Genomic DNA, 15,649 nt, shown 5'->3' on the forward strand with positions numbered 1-15,649 from the left:
GGGGTGGTTGCGGACGCCTATAGTCCTAGCTACTTGGGAGGCTGAAGCAGGAGAATCGCTTGAACTCGGGAGGCGGAGGTTGCAGTGAGGTGAGATGGCACCATTGCACTCCAGCCTGGGCAGCAAGAGGGAAACTCCATCTCAAAAAAAACAAAAAGCAAACAAAAAAAAAAACTGCAGTCTGGTGTAATGGTACCTCATGCCTGTAATCGTAATCCCAGCACTTTGGGAGTCAGAGGATCACTTGAGCCCAGGAGTTCAAGACCAGCCTGGGCAAGATAGCGAGACCTTGTCTCTACAAAGAAAACAACCCTGCAGTATGTGGGAGAAGAGGAGATATGAGAGTGTGGGTGACATCATCTCATGAGTCAGCTGGGGAAAAGGTGCTGAGGCTGAACTTCATCAAATACACTCGCTGGGTGGTCAGAGGTACGGAAATTCTGGGTTCTTGCCCTACCTCTCTACCTCTAGAAAGCAGTGTGACTTCAGGAAGGTCTCTTCATCTCCAAAAGGCTCAGTTTTCTGAGCCTTTTAGATCTATTAAATCACTGGAATAGGCTACAGTATATAATGTTTTTAGTCCCTATTTCTTCTAAATTTTGATCCCTATTTCTTCTAACTTTTTCTCTTTTTCTTTTTCTTTTTTCTTTTTTTTTTTGAGACAGCGTCTTGCTATGTTGCCTAGGCTGGTCTCGAATCCCTGGGCACAAAATGATCCTCCTACCTTGGCCTCCCAAAGTGCTGAGATTACAGGCATAAGCCACCATGCCTGGCCTTTTTCTAATTTTCATAAAAATTGAAATGAGTCTCTCTCCTCCTTCTGCCTAAGATGCCAAAAGCAAAGAAGGCCAAGGGGAAGAAGGTGGCTCTAGCCCCTGCTGTCGTGAAGAAGCAGGAGGCCAAGAAAGTGGTGAATCCCCTGTTTCAGAAAAGGCCTAAGAATTTTGGCATTGGACAGGACATCCAGCTCAAAGAGACCTCACCCGCTTTGTGAAATGGCCCCGCTATATCAGGTTGCAACGGAGAGCCATCCTCTATAAGCGGCTGAAAGTGCCTCCTGCAATTAACCAGTTCACCCAGGCCCTGGACTGCCAAACAGCTACTCAGCTACTTAAGCTGGCCCACAAGTACAGACCAGAGACAAAGCAAGAGAAGCAGCAGAGGCTGTTGGCCCGGGCAGAGAAGAAAGCTGCTGGCAAAGGGGACGTCCCCACTAAGAGACCTCCTGTCCTTCGAGCAGGAGCTAACACTGTCACCACCTTGGTGGAGAACAAGAAAGCTCAGCTGGTGGTGATTGCACATGACGTAGATTCCATCGAGCTGGTTTTCTTTTTGCCTGCCCTGTGTCGTAAAATGGGAGTCCCTTACTTACTGCATTATCGAGGGGAAGGCAAGACTGGGCCGTCTAGTCCACAGGAAGACCTGCACCACTGTCGCCTTCACACAGTTAACTTGGAAGACAAAGGCGTTTTGGCTAAGCTGATAGAAACTATCAGAACCAATTACAATGACAGATACTATGAGATCCACTGTCACTGGGGAGGCAATGTCCTGGATGCCAAGTCTGTGGCTGGCATTGCCAAGCTTGAAAAGGCAAAGGCTAAAGAACTTGCCACTAAACTGGCTTAAATGTGTGCTGTTGGGTTTTCTGCACATAAAAATAATTAAAACAATACAAATTTTCCTTCAAAAAAATTGAGATGAAATTCACCTAAAATTATTTTAAAGTTTACAATTCAATGACATTTAGCTAATTCATAATGTTATACCCACCTCTATCTAGTTCCAAAATATTTTCATCACCACATAAGAAAATCCTGTACCTATTAAATAGTCAGTCCCGGCTGGGCGCATTGGGTCACGCCTGTAATCCCAGCACTGTGGGAGGCCAAGGCAGGCAGATCACTTGAGGTCAGGAGTTCAAGACCAGCCTGGCCAACATGGCAAAACCCCATCTCTACTAAAAAATACAAAAAAATTAGTTGGGCGTGGTGGTCACACCTGTAGTCCCAACTACTTGGGAGGCTGAGGCAGGAGAATTGCTTGAATCAGGGAGGCAGAGGTTGCAGTGAGCTGAGATCCCACCACTGCACTTTATCCTGGGCAATAGGGGGAGACCCTGTCTCAAAAATAAATAAATAAAATAGTCCCCATCCCAGCTCCTACCAGTACCTAACAATTGCTGATTTACTTTCTGTCCCTTTGGAATTAACTATTTTAGATGTCTCATATAAAAGGAAACACACTATTTGTTCTTTTCTGTCTGGCTTCCTTCACTTAGCTAATGTTTTCAAAGTTCATCTGTGTTGTAGCATGTATCAGTACTTCATTCCTTTTATGGCTGAATAATATTCCTTTGTGAACTACAGCACAATTTTTTTTTTAAGACAGAGTTTTACTCTTGTTGCACAGGCTGGAGTGCAGTGGTTCGATCTAGGCTCACTGCAACCTTTGCCTCCCAGGTTCAAGCAATTCTTCCACCTCAGCCTCCCAAGTAGCTGGGACTATAGGTATGCACAATCATGCCTGGCTAATTTTGTATTTTTTTTGGTAGAGACAGGGTTTTGCCATGTTGGTCAGACTGGTTTTGAACTCCTGACCTCAGGTGATCCTCCTACCTCGGCTTCCCAAAGTGCTGGGATTACAGGTGTGAGCCACTGTGCCTGGCCTACAGTACAATTTTGAGCTCCAAAATTACAATCTCCTTTTTTTTTCAATCATCTGCTAAACACAGACATAATTAAACACAAAGAAGGAGTGACGTGAAATAGTCGAAACACGTGTGTCTCTGCATATTCAAGGCAGTCCTTTCCACAGCTGGGAACTGGTACCCAGGGTGGCACCTAGCAGTACCTGAGATGGTTTTAGAAAATATACTGGGCCAGGTGTGGTCGCTCATGCCTGTAATCCCAGTACTTTGGGAGGCCAAGGTGGGTGGATCACTTGAGGTCAGGAGTTTGAGACCAGCCTGGCTAACATGGTGAAACCCCATCCCTACTGAAAATACAAAAACTTAACTGAGCGTGGTGGCAGGCGCCTGTAATCCCAGCTACTCAGGAAGCTGAAGCAGGAAAATCACTTGAACCCGAGAGGCAGAGGCTGCAGTGAGCCGAGATCACGCCACTGCACTCTAGCCTGGGCGACAGAGTGAGACCCTGTCTCAAAAGAAAATAAAATAAAATACCAATTCCAATATAGCAATTTGTCACACTTACTGTAAGGCCACCATGTGATTTTTATCTATGTTTGATGTACTTGCTTCAAAGTACTATGGTCACCACTGAACACTTGGCTTTACTGATAAAAAACAAATTTTAAATTTGTCCCAATTTGGGGAAGAGAGGCCAAAATGGAAGACCACATACAATTCCAGTGGTTTTCAGGCCAACAAAGCTTTGATGTGTTTAGCCCACTTACCTTATTAACGGACTAAAACTGCGTTAGTAATTAATTCCATTTCATACAGAAGCCAGAAGTCTCTACCTGAGGCTGAAATAAGAAAGGGATCCTTCACAGGAAGAGTAGAAACAGTAATCCACACAAGGTTAACAAAACAGTGGGAAATATGGAAATAAATACCTAATTCCCCGCCTGGATTTGTTTTTAGGTTGGGGCGACGGTAGGAAAACTACGTGTCAATTGCACAAACATTCAACCTAAAGGGAATCTCCCTCAGGGTCCCCAAGAAGCAAGAAGGAGGGGGCTCATCCAGCCCCGCCCCCGCCCCCGCCCCCCACCCGTAGGCCCCACCCCTACGTCTCTGCCCGCCCGCTACGCCCGCGTGCACTAAAGATGGCGGCTGCTGTGGGAAGGTTGCTCCGAACATCGGTAAGTGGCTGTCGGCTGGGGACAGGCGTGGAGACACTGGTGGCTCCGGGAGCGTGCTTCCCAGACAGGATCCCGCGCCTCTGGGCATTGAGGGCTATTTGCTCTTCTTGGAGGATTTCAGCGGGTAACGGACCCTGAGGCCTCCTCCCCCGGGGAAGGTTCCATGAGCCTGCGCAGAACTGCCCTACCCCCCAACCCCTTGCTCGCTATCTCCTCGAGTCTCTCCTCGCTCGGCGTCCGCATTCCCCAGGCCCATCTCCACTTAAGGTCCTTGCCCTGCTTCTGCCACCGACGCTATGAACCTTGGGCAAGTGCCTTCGCCCTTCTCAGGCTGTGTACTTAAGATGGAAAGAATGCCTACATCAAGGCATTGCTATGAGCAGCCGCTTAAATACTGGTTAAAAACGCGCAAAGTGCTAAAATCACAAAGGCGTTCCCTCTTAACCCCGCTCCCGAGTGTTTCTGCTGCTGTTTCCTGCTTTCCTGTGGGCAGTGCCTCGTGCTCTCTTGGTACACGGCTTTCTCGTGGTGGGGTTCAGCACAGCCCCTTTCTCTCTCCGAGTCATTTTGGACATTAAAGTTGAGCAAACCGGCAGAGTGCGGTGGCCCACCCCTGTAATCCCAGCACTTCGGAGTCCGAGGCAGGCAGATCACGTGAGCCCAGGAGTTTGAGACCAGCCTGGACGATATTAGTGAGACCCTGTCTCTACAAAAAAATAAAATAGCTGGGCATGGTGGTGCGCGCCTGTGGTCGAAGCTATTGGGGAGGCTCAGGTGGGAGGACCTCTCGAGCCCAGGAGGTCAAGACTGCAGTGAGCCAAGATCACGTCACTGCACTCCAGCCTGGGTAAAAGAGCAAGACTCTGTTTCAAAACCAACCAAACAAAAAAAGTTGAGTAAACGCCCGGCGCGGTGGCTCACGCCTGTAATCCCAGCACTTTGGGAGGCCGAGGCGGGTGGATCACGAGGTCGAGAGATCGAGACCATCCTGGTCAACATGGTGAAACCTCGTCTCTACTAAAAATACAAAAAATTAGCTGGGCACGGTGGCGCGTGCCTGTAATCCCAGCTACTCAGGAGGCTGAGTCAGGAGAATTGCCTGAACCCAGGATGCGGAGGTTGCGGTGAGCCAAGATCGCGCCATTGCACTCCAGCCTGGGTAACAAGAGCAAAAACTCCGTCTCAAAAGAAAAAAAAAAAAAAAAAAGAAAGAAAGTTGAGTAAACATTTCCCTTGAGCCTTTTCCAGACTCCCAGAGGCTGAACTTGGCTCTGCTTGTTTACTGGTCGCTGGTGCTGGAGGGGCCTTCTTTTTTTCTAAGGAAAACCTTGACATGGTAGAACATTCCCATCAGATAGTGCTGGGAAAGGCCAGGCCAAGTCCTCTGGCTTTTGATCCCTGTGTTGCTTTTAAGCGCATGGAGTTTCTGATTCTTGAATCTTTGTGTTCTTATAGTTCCCCTCTACCTTCCAGTCTCCTAGGAAAAGGGAATGTTAAAAACATGGAGACCCAATCCATACTTTTAGAGTTTGGGGTTTTCTATTTGGTTCACAGGAACAGGGACAGCTGAAACCACCATTGGCACGATACCCATTCAGCCTTCATTCACTAATCCAGAAAAACTTTCTAATACAAAGTTTATCCTTCCAGGTTGCCCGACATGTGAGTGCCCTTCCTTGGGGCATTTCTGCCACTGCAGCCCTCAGGCCTGCTGTATGTGGAAGAACGAGCTTGACAGACGTATTGTGTTCTGGTTCCTGTCAAGCAAAATTCTTCAGCACTAGTAAGTGTTAATGTCTTGTCTTGGCTGGAGCAAGGTAAAAGAAACATAAATCATCGTTTCTGGACAGGGGCTCTGAACCCAGGCCATACATTAGACTCACCTGGAGAGCTTTCAGAAACATAACACTGCCCAGTCCCACATCCATAAATAAAAGTTTGTCATCCAGACAAACTAAGTCAGTCTCTGGATGAGACCAGGACATGAAGTTTTTTTTAACGCTCACCTGCTAATTCTAATGTGCAGCCAGGTTTGAGAATCACTGAGGCAAACTGCCCTTGTCACATTTCCATGTTGCTTGCGAGAGCTTTTAATCCACTGTGTTAAGGATGGGGTTACTGGGAGCTCATGCCTCCCGGGTCTGCTGTGTGTGAAGGGGTGTGCCTGTGGGGACCTGAGTGCAGCTGTGCTAAGATTCAAACCTGTGTGCTGGCCTCAGGTGGCCACTTAGGAACCAGGCCTGTCTAATGATATCTTCTGTAATCTGAATGAAATTTAGCTGTTTTTTGAGATTTACATTCCATTCTCTAGGATATGGGCTTTGCTAAGACCAGCCTCAGATAATAAGTGGTATTTGAAAATACCTTGTCTAGATTTAACTAGGCTTTGAAAAAGCACGTATTTAACATGTAATGGTTTGGGGGGATATAGTTTAGTAAAGGCTTTGTGGGCAAAGTGTTAGAGGTTTCACAATTTTACTATCCTGGAGCTTTAAAATATTTCTAGTAGTGATATGATACCACAGGCTTAAAACTTCACTGGTTTCAAATCCCCATCCCCAGCAGCTCCTCCTGTTTCTGTTTGTGGCAGTCTCAGGCATTTTGTCATTGGATCTGCTCTGTCCTTCATTCCCAGGTAGAAGCAAGTTCTTTTCAGTTTTGACACATCTCTTGCATCCATTCCTTCCTGTTCCTTCTGTCACATGCTTCCCCTCAGTACTTCTAACTAAGATCACTGAAATCGAGGCTGGGTGCAGTGGCTTACGCCTATAATCCCAGCTCTTTGGGAGGCCAGGGCAGGCAGATCACTTGAGGTCAAGAGTTCAAGACCAGTCTGGCCAACATGGTGAAATCCCATCTCTGTTAAAAATGCTTAAAAAAAAAATTAGCCAGGTTTGATGTTGCGCTCCTAAAATCCCAGCTATTCAGGAGGCTGAAGCAGAAGAATCGTTTGAACCTGGGAGGTGAAGGTTACAGTAAGCTGAGATTGCACTCCAGCCTGGGCGACAGAATGAGACTCTGTCTCAGAAAAAATCACTGAAACCACCTCCTAACATATCTCCTCCTTCCTCCTGCTTCTCTTTCCCTCCTGCCAAACTAATCTTCCTAAAAACTGCCATCTCTCTTGTATCTCCTACATAAAAAGCTCTTGTGACTCTTAAAATCTTTGCTGTTAAGCAGACCCAGCCAGGCGTGGTGACTGACGCCTGTAATTTCAGCACTTTGGGAAGCTGAGGCAGGTGGATCATGAGGTCGAGAGATCGAGACCATCCTGGCCAACATAGTGAAACCCCATCTCTACTAAAAATACAAAAGTTAGCTGGGCATAGTGGCGCACACCTGTAGTCCAAGCTACTCAGGGAGGCTCGAGAATCGCTTGAACCTGGGAGACAGAGGTTGCAGTGACCTGAGATCTCGCCACCGTACTCCAGCCTGTTAACAAAGCAAGTCTGGCCGGGCGCGGTGGCTCAAGCCTGTAATCCCAGCACTTTGGGAGGCCGAGGCGGGTGGATCACGAGGTCAAGAGATCGAGACCAACCTGGTCAACATGGTGAAACCCCGTCTCTACTAAAAATACAAAAATTAGCTGGGCACGGTGGCGCGTGCCTGTAATCCCAGCTACTCAAGAGGCTGAGGCAGGAGAATTGCCTGAACCCAGGAGGCGGAGGTTGCGGTGAGCCGAGATCGCGCCATTGCACTCCAGCCTGGGTAACAAGAGCGAAACTCCGTCTAAAAAAAAAAAAAAAAAAAAAAAAACAAAGCAAGTCTGACTCCAAAAAAAAAAAAAAAAAAAAACCCAGCAGCCTAGTATTGAAGGACTCTTGCAGCCTGGCCTTCAACTGTTCCTGCCTGTTGCTTCTCCAGCTCTTCCCTCTGTACCCTTACACGCTTTCTGTTCTTGTTAGACTGTGCCACAGGCTGCTCCAAACACATGCCCTGTTCTTCCTTCCTGCTATTTCCTCCATGCCATCTGCCCCATCCCATCTAGACTTGACAAAATCTGAACCATATTTTAAATCTGTCTCTAGTCTCATGTCTTCCTTAATTCCATCCCTACTATCTTTGTCTTCCTCTCTTTGGTTTTCATAGCACGTGGAATTGAATTTGTGCACAATATAAAACTATAGAAGGAGAAATTACAGTCGGTCTTCTGTATCTGGGTGCTGCGTCTGTGGTTGGTTGAATCAGAAATATTTGCGGGGGCCGGGCGCGGTGGCTCATACTTGTAATCCAAGCACTTTGGAGGCCAAGGCGGGCGGATCACCTAAGGTCAGGAGTTCAAGACCAGCCTGACCAACATGATGAAACCCCATCTTAAAAAAAAAAGAAAAAATATTTGGGCCGGGCGCGGTGGCTCACGCCTGTAATCCCAGCACTTTGGGAGGCCAAGGCGGGTGCATCACGAGGTCGAGAGATCAAGACCATCCTGGTCAACATGGTGAAACCCCGTCTCTACTAAAAATACAAAAAATTAGCTGGGCATGGTGGCGTGTGCCTGTAATCCCAGCTACTCGGGAGGCTGAGGCAGGAGAATTGCCTGAACCCAGGAGGCGGAGGTTGCGGTGAGCCGAGATCGCTCCATTGCACTCCAGCCTGGGTAACAAGAGCGAAACTCCGTCTCAAAAAAAAAAAAAAGAAAAAATATTTGGGAGGAAATGGATGGTTGTGTCTCTACTGAACACATAGACTTTTTTCTTGTCATTCCCTAAACAATACAGTTTAACAGCTATTGACATAGCATTTACATTGTGTTAGGTATTATGAGTAATCTAGAGATGATTTAAGTATACTGGAGGGTGTGTGTAGGTTATATGCAACTCACCATTTTATAAGAGACTTGAGCACCTATGGATTTCCATATCCTAGAACCAATCCCCTACAGGTGACAAAGTGTGACCTCTAAGATGTACAGTTGAATCGAATTTTTTTTTTTTTTTTTTTTAAGACAGAGTTTCGCTCTTGTTACCCAGGCTGGAGTGCAATGGCGCGATCTCGGCTCACCGCAACCTCTGCCTCCTGGGTTCAGGCAATTCTCCTGCCTCAGCCTCCCGAGTAGCTGGGATTACAGGCACGCGCCACCGTGCCCAGCTAATTTTTTATAATTTAGTAGAGACGGGGTTTCACCATGTTGACCAGGATGGTCTCGATCTCTTGACCTTGTGATCCACTGGCCTCGGCCTCCCAAAGTGCTGGGATTACAGGCTTGAGCCACCGCGCCCTGCCTGAATCGAATGTTTTTATTTATACTACTGAGCAGTTTATACTACTAATTAATTATGAGACGTTTAAATAAAATCATAGGTGCTTGATGTAGCAAATGATGAACTACATATGAGTGTGGGTTTTTTTCAGGTTCCTCATACCATGCACCTGCTGTCACCCAGCATGCGCCCTATTTTAAGGGTACAGCCGTTGTCAATGGAGAGTTCAAAGACCTAAGCCTTGATGACTTTAAGGGGAAATATTTGGTGCTTTTCTTCTATCCTTTGGATTTGTAAGTGTAATTTCTATGGTGCTTTTGTGTCATTCTGAGAGCAAGCACATATCCTGTTTCCACACTGAATTGTCTAGCCCTAGATACTCTTGTGAAAGGAAGAATTCTTCCTGACCCTTTATCACTGATGGCCTTGTTGATTACAGCTTGGATCTGTAGCTCGTTTACAAGTGATAAACTTCAGGGGTGGGATAGGGCAACTTTCCTTTTCGCATGACTCTGTGTCTCTGGAGCAGTGCTTCTCTAAGCCAGTCCATGAAAAAGTTTCCACTGGTCTGGGGAAAAATGAGAAAAGTAGGCATAATAAAATGATTTTGTTCATAAAGCAGCTTTATTGAACTATTATTATTTTTTCTTAAAATGTGTGTTCCCTTTCTCCAGTTATTGATACAGTTCCTAAAATAAAAAGGCGAGGGGAGGTAGTAGTACTTTTGCCAGCACAATGCTGTAGTCCAGTGAGGACGGTTAACCATTTTGCCTTTTTTACCCTTGGCAAGTTGAACTAATTTTAGACTACTAATTGTTAAAATCCGTTTTTAAATTCTCTGACGAGAATTTCTACCCTTTTTTTCCAGCACCTTTGTGTGTCCTACAGAAATTATTGCTTTTAGTGACAAAGTTAACGAATTTCACGACGTGAACTGTGAAGTTGTTGCAGTCTCAGTGGATTCCCACTTTAGCCATCTTGCCTGGATAAATACACCAAGAAAGGTATAGCGTTGTTCCCCTAGCTTTTGCTCTTAGAAACTTACTTGGAAGAATCTAAATTTCTGGCTGTGCTGCTGTACTATCAAGATCAAATTACTCAAGGTTTTTTTTTTTTTTTTTTTGAGACGGAGTTTCACTCTTGTTGCCCAGGCTGGAGTGCATTGGCACAATCTCGGCTCACTGCAACCCCCGCCTCCCGGGTTCAAGCAATTCTCCTGCCTCAGCCTCCTGAGTAGCTGGGATTACAGGCATACACCACCACCCCCAGCTAATTTTGTATTTTTAGTAGAGACAGGGTTCTCCATGTTGGTCAGGCTGGTCTTGAACTCCCAACTTCAGGTGATCCACATGACTCGGCCTCCCAAAGTTCTAGGATTACAGGTGTGAGTCATCGGGCCCAGCCTACTCAAGGTATTTTTTTTAATTCTCCATGTTTATGTTTGAGAAATTAGTCTTTAAAAGAATACTCTAAGAATTAGAAAAGGCACCTGTAGTCCCAGCTACTCAGGAGGCTGAGGCAGGATGATTGCATGAGACCAGGAGTTTGAGGCTCCAGTGAGCCGTGATTGCATCATTGCATTCTAGCCTGGTGATAGAGCGAGACTCTGTGTCTTTAAAAAAAAAAAAGAAAGAAAGAAAGAAAGAAAAAGAAAAGGTCTGTAAGCCAGGTTTAAATCTTCCTTCTACCCCTTTCTAGCTGTGACCTGGAACAAGTTACTTTTTTGTGCCTTAGTTTCCTCATTTTGATAGTATGTACTCCAGGGTGGTTTCAAGGAAGCAGTAAGTTAATAGAATAGCAGTACTGGGCCCAGTAACTACTGTTACCTGTTGCCGTTATTGTTGGTCTAAACATTGTGGTACACGGTCAAGAATGTTGTGAGACCACACAGTCTAACAGTCAGTCATGTTTGCATTTTTATTAGAATGGTGGTTTGGGCCACATGAACATCGCACTCTTGTCAGATTTAACTAAGCAAATTTCCCGAGACTACGGTGTGCTGTTAGAAGGTCCTGGTCTTGCACTAAGGTAAGATCCTGTTTCTGATGAAGATTATTTTTCATGTTTAGTATCATTCTACTTCTTAGGGGATTTATGTCAACCTTGGTAAAGAATGTTTCAAACCAGAAGATCCTGGCTGGGCATGGTGGGTCAAGCCTGTAGCACTTTGGGAGGCCAAGGCAGGAAGATCACTTGAGCTCAGCAGTTCAAGATCAGCCTGGGCAACATAGTGAGACCTCATCTCTATTATATTTAAAAAATTAAAGTTTTAAATTTTTTATAACAATAAAATCAAAAAATCCTTAATTTTAGTCTTTAATAAGCACTGATGAAATGCCTCCTGCAAGGGTTGTTGGTCTCTCAGAAATGCTGAGACATGCGTGTCCCCTCCACCACCCTGGTCTCTTTCTGAAGAAAGCTGCCTGCATCTTGAGGCCACACTGCTCCATACTCCCTTACTCAGTGGGAGCCACTTCCATGCGGACACAATGCTGACAGTGAAGCCATCAGACTGGAGAAGCGGGGACTAGCAGGGTAAGAGGTAGTCTCTTGGAATGGTGACCATCTTCAGCCCTAGAACCAGAGAGTCCTGGGTTTGATTTTTTTTTTTCTTTTTTAAACTCAGCTACTTAATAGCTGTGTGACTTTGGGCCAGTGATTTAACCTTGTTGAGCCCCAGTTTTCCCATAACTAAAATGAGGATGTACCTCACAGGTGGGTGTGAGGATTAAATAAGTGACACAGCTAGAGTTTTTAGCATAGTTCCTGGCAGCAGCTGTTAGGACTTCTGTCCCAGAATGTCATTTCTGTCTGTATTCAAACCTTTATTCCTTTGAGTGAAAAGCTTTCAGTCCTCAGCAGCCCCACATTCAAACATAACCTTCCTGGGACAGATGAGAACTTGGGCCTTAGAGTTGACGTCTTGAAGTCTGCTGAGAATAGGAGTGAAGGAGGGGTTGTGCAGAACTTGACATCCAGGAAGGGAGGGCCTCCCTTTGATGTGCCTCACAGTTTTTCTGGGGCCTGGTCAGCTTGAAGCTGGAGTGCAGTGGCACAATCTCAGCTAACTGCAGCCTTTGCCTCCTAGGTTCAAGCCGATTCTTGTGCCTCAGCCTCCTGAGTAGCTGGGATTACAGGCACACGCCACCACACCCAACCAATTTTTGTATTCTTCTGTAAAGATGGGATTTCACCATTTTGGCCAGGCTGGTCTCAAACTCTTGACCTCGTAATCCACCGACCTTGGCCTCCCAAAGTGCTGGGATTACAAGCATGAGCCACTGCACCCAGCAGGCCTTTTTTTTTTTTTTTTTTTTGAGACAGAGTTTCGCTCTTGTTACCCAGGCTGGAGTGCAATGGCGCGATCTCGGCTCACTGCAACCTCTGCCTCCTGGGTTCAGGCAATCCTCCTGCCTCAGCCTCCCGAGTAGCTGGGATTACAGGCACGCGCCACCATGCCCAGCTAATTTTTTGTATTTTTAGTAGAGACGGGGTTTCACCATGTTGACCAGGATGGTCTCGATCTCTTGACCTCGTGATCCACCCGCCTCGGCCTCCCAAAGTGCTGGGATTACAGGCATGAGCCACCGCGCCCGGCCAGGCCATCTTTTTTTAACTTTAAAGAGATTATCAAACAAAATCCTAGCTCTTTCAGAATTGGCAATGGCCAGAGAAAGGGTACTGGCTATTTTTCCCCTAGGGTTCCCTTCCCTATGAGATCTCACTAATTTTGCAGTTACCTCTGTACCGGTTTTAATATTGAGATTAACAAGAGAGAGAAGCTGAGTCTGGCTTGTAAGATAAGACTTTCAGGAGTATGTCAGCCCTGCTCTGTCCCAGCTCTCCCTCTCTTTCTATTGGTGGACTTCAGCTGGCTGCAACCTCTGGGAGCAGTTTCACCTCAAACCCCAGGCCTGCAATGCCAGACCCAGGGATGGAGAAGCACGTTTTTACCCTGAGTTTTCTCCAGCTTTCCTTTTCCATGAGTGAGTGACACCTGGAATTCCCACATCCTTTTAAGACAGACTGTTAAAACCTTTAGGTTAAATAGCTGTATACGTGTAGTCACAGCTACTTAGGAGTCGAAGGTGGGAGGATCAGTTGAGCCAGAAGCTGGAGGCTGCAGCATGCTGTGATCACACCTGAGAACAGCAGTGCACTCCAGTGTGGGCAATATAGTGAGACTCTGTATTTAAAACCAACAAACTCCCAGGCTAAACATACCTGCATCTGTCACAGTAACACCAACACAGAAGATAAACACAGACCACTGTGGTAGCATGGTCATCTCATTACATGCTATTACATAATAAAAAGTGATAGGCATGGTTTTCTGTTCTGCCTGGACTTAGAGCCTGTACATTTTTTGTACAAAGATTTTTTTCCCATGGGATTTTCCCCCCATTTACCCAAGAATTCATTAATAATAAAGTTATTGAACACAGATAAAATACCTCTCTGTCTCTTCCCATCTGCCTATGAGTTTCTTGCCAAGATGTGATACAGCAGGTCAAATAATGCTTGCCAAGTCACTAATAAAGTCTTCGCTCTGTCTGGTTCAGTGACTTTCCAATACTGTTGACATTCAGGGAAGTGTATGAATTTGTAAATGTGACCATACTGCGTGTTTTTTATGATGACCTGGTCCAGTCCTGCCATTGTTAAAGCATCTGTCTTCAGTAAGAGACAACAAGCTTTTTGCATAATAGTGAAAACCCCACCTTTAAGCATACGATCACATTTAACAAATATTAGGAGAATTAAAGACCTAAAAGAGAAGAGTTGGGACTGTTCTAGTTCTGGTACTCTTGAGGCACTAATGAGGATAAATTATCTTGCAGAGGTCTCTTCATTATCGACCCCAATGGAGTCATCAAGCACTTGAGTGTCAATGATCTCCCAGTGGGCCGAAGTGTGGAAGAAACCCTCCGCTTGGTGAAGGCATTCCAGTACGTAGAAACCCATGGAGAAGTCTGCCCAGCGAACTGGACACCGGATTCTCCTACAGTAGGTTTTGTTCCCCAAAAGCAGTGAGGTCCGTGTTCTCTCGCCTCAAGAGCTATTGACCTGTAATATCCACAAAAGGGAGCCCTCCCTTGGAGCAAGCGTACAGATGATGTGCAAATGAGTGAAGCTGCTGTGGGGCAGAAGGCGTGGGGGTGGAGAGGAGCCAGGAACCAATGATCAGGGACAGGCAGGGACAGCCAGGAACAAATGATCGGGGACAGGTAGGCTTTAATGAATATAGGTGTCTATATGTTTTAAAGGAAACAAATACTTAAAAGTTTAAAGAACTTTAGGTTAAAAATTGGGAGACTGCCACTCATTTTGGGACTATTATTGTAAAGTCACAGTTACCTAATGAAATGTTTTTATATTTTCAGATCAAGCCAAGTCCAGCTGCTTCCAAAGAGTACTTTGAGAAGGTAAATCAGTAGATCACTCATGTGTGTCTGCACCTTCTCACCCCAGAGAAGAAACACAATTGAAACCTGCTTTTATCATTTTAAAGATAGTTATTTGTAGAAGGCAAGGAACCAATTATGCTTATATTCGTAAATATTGCTCTAAATGTTTTGTGGTAATACTGGCTAAGACCTTTTAAACATGGTAGTTGCTAGTATAAGGAGTCCTTTATTGGTGATATCTTGGCGGCTAGCTAGCTAGTTTCTACAGAAAATAATTTGTCTCTATAAAAGGTGATTCTTAGATCATGTCTTCAATGGAAACACTCTTCTGTTTTAGCCTTACCTGAATCTTGCCTATATCAAAGTAGAACAACACTCATTGAAAACTTCAGATCAAGGGTCCTGAAATTTTCATCTTTAATGTCTTTGTATTAAACTGAATTTTCTTTTAAGTTGCCAGTGATCACAATTTTCAGTTATTATCAGCTGTGTAACTCCTGCAATGAATGTTTATGTGATTGAAGCAAATGTGAATCATGTTATTTTAAAAAGTGGCAGAGTGACTTAACTATCATGCATGATCCCTCATCCCTGAAATTTATAGTCATTTTACTTATTTTATTCATTAGCTAACTTTGTCTATGTATATTTCTAGATATTGATTAGTGTAATTGATTATAAAGAATAAAAATTATAATTATTTTCTTTGCTGAAGTATTCAATGTAAAATATATAATAAAAATAAACATTTTAAAATACTTGTATTTTAAAATACATCATTAACTGTTGGATCAGCTTATTCTGGGCTCTCCTTTCCTTCTCAGATTATATCAACAAACATTTATTGAGCATTTACCTCCGTGGCCACAAAGAGAGTAAGATGCTGGTTCCACACTCAAGGAACTCAGTTTAGGGGCAAGACAGATAGGGAAACATTTACTCATTGTTTCAGTAAATCCTTGAAGGCCTACCCTGCACCAGATGCTGTTTAAGAGGCTCAAGAGTGAACAAAGGACAGACACCTGCTTTTAAGCACTTACATTCTAGGGGGGAAGCACAATACATGTAGTAGAGTGTTTGGAAGGAAACTAATGGGGAGTGAAGCTCTGCTGAAGCAGAGTTGTAGATGTTCTAGATGGAGTTGTCAAGGAAGGCCTTTAAGGGAAAGTCTGTCTCTCTGGATCAGTTTTCTCATCTGTAAAATGAGGACAA

At 45.1% G+C, this 15,649-nt stretch overlaps 1 protein-coding gene and 1 pseudogene across 1 annotated transcript; both read left to right on the forward strand.

The window, feature by feature from the left end:
- Window positions 1-660: 660 nt before the first annotated feature.
- LOC135273901 (large ribosomal subunit protein eL8-like) lies at window positions 661-1,629 on the forward strand (annotated as a pseudogene).
- A 2,143-nt stretch (window positions 1,630-3,772) lies between these two features.
- On the forward strand, window positions 3,773-15,213 carry PRDX3 (peroxiredoxin 3). The gene is made up of 7 exons (XM_021676950.2): window positions 3,773-3,828; window positions 5,479-5,611; window positions 9,181-9,322; window positions 9,898-10,033; window positions 10,954-11,057; window positions 13,871-14,036; window positions 14,414-15,213. Exons 1-7 carry the CDS (start codon window positions 3,793-3,795, stop codon window positions 14,465-14,467), a joined length of 771 nt encoding a protein of 256 aa, XP_021532625.2. The 5' UTR covers window positions 3,773-3,792; the 3' UTR covers window positions 14,468-15,213.
- Window positions 15,214-15,649: the final 436 nt, after the last annotated feature.

This window comes from Aotus nancymaae, unplaced genomic scaffold (assembly GCF_030222135.1).
Source record: "Aotus nancymaae isolate 86718 unplaced genomic scaffold, 86718_ANA_hifiasm-v0.15.2.pri h1tg000010l, whole genome shotgun sequence".
NCBI classification, from domain to species: Eukaryota; Metazoa; Chordata; class Mammalia; order Primates; family Aotidae; genus Aotus; species Aotus nancymaae.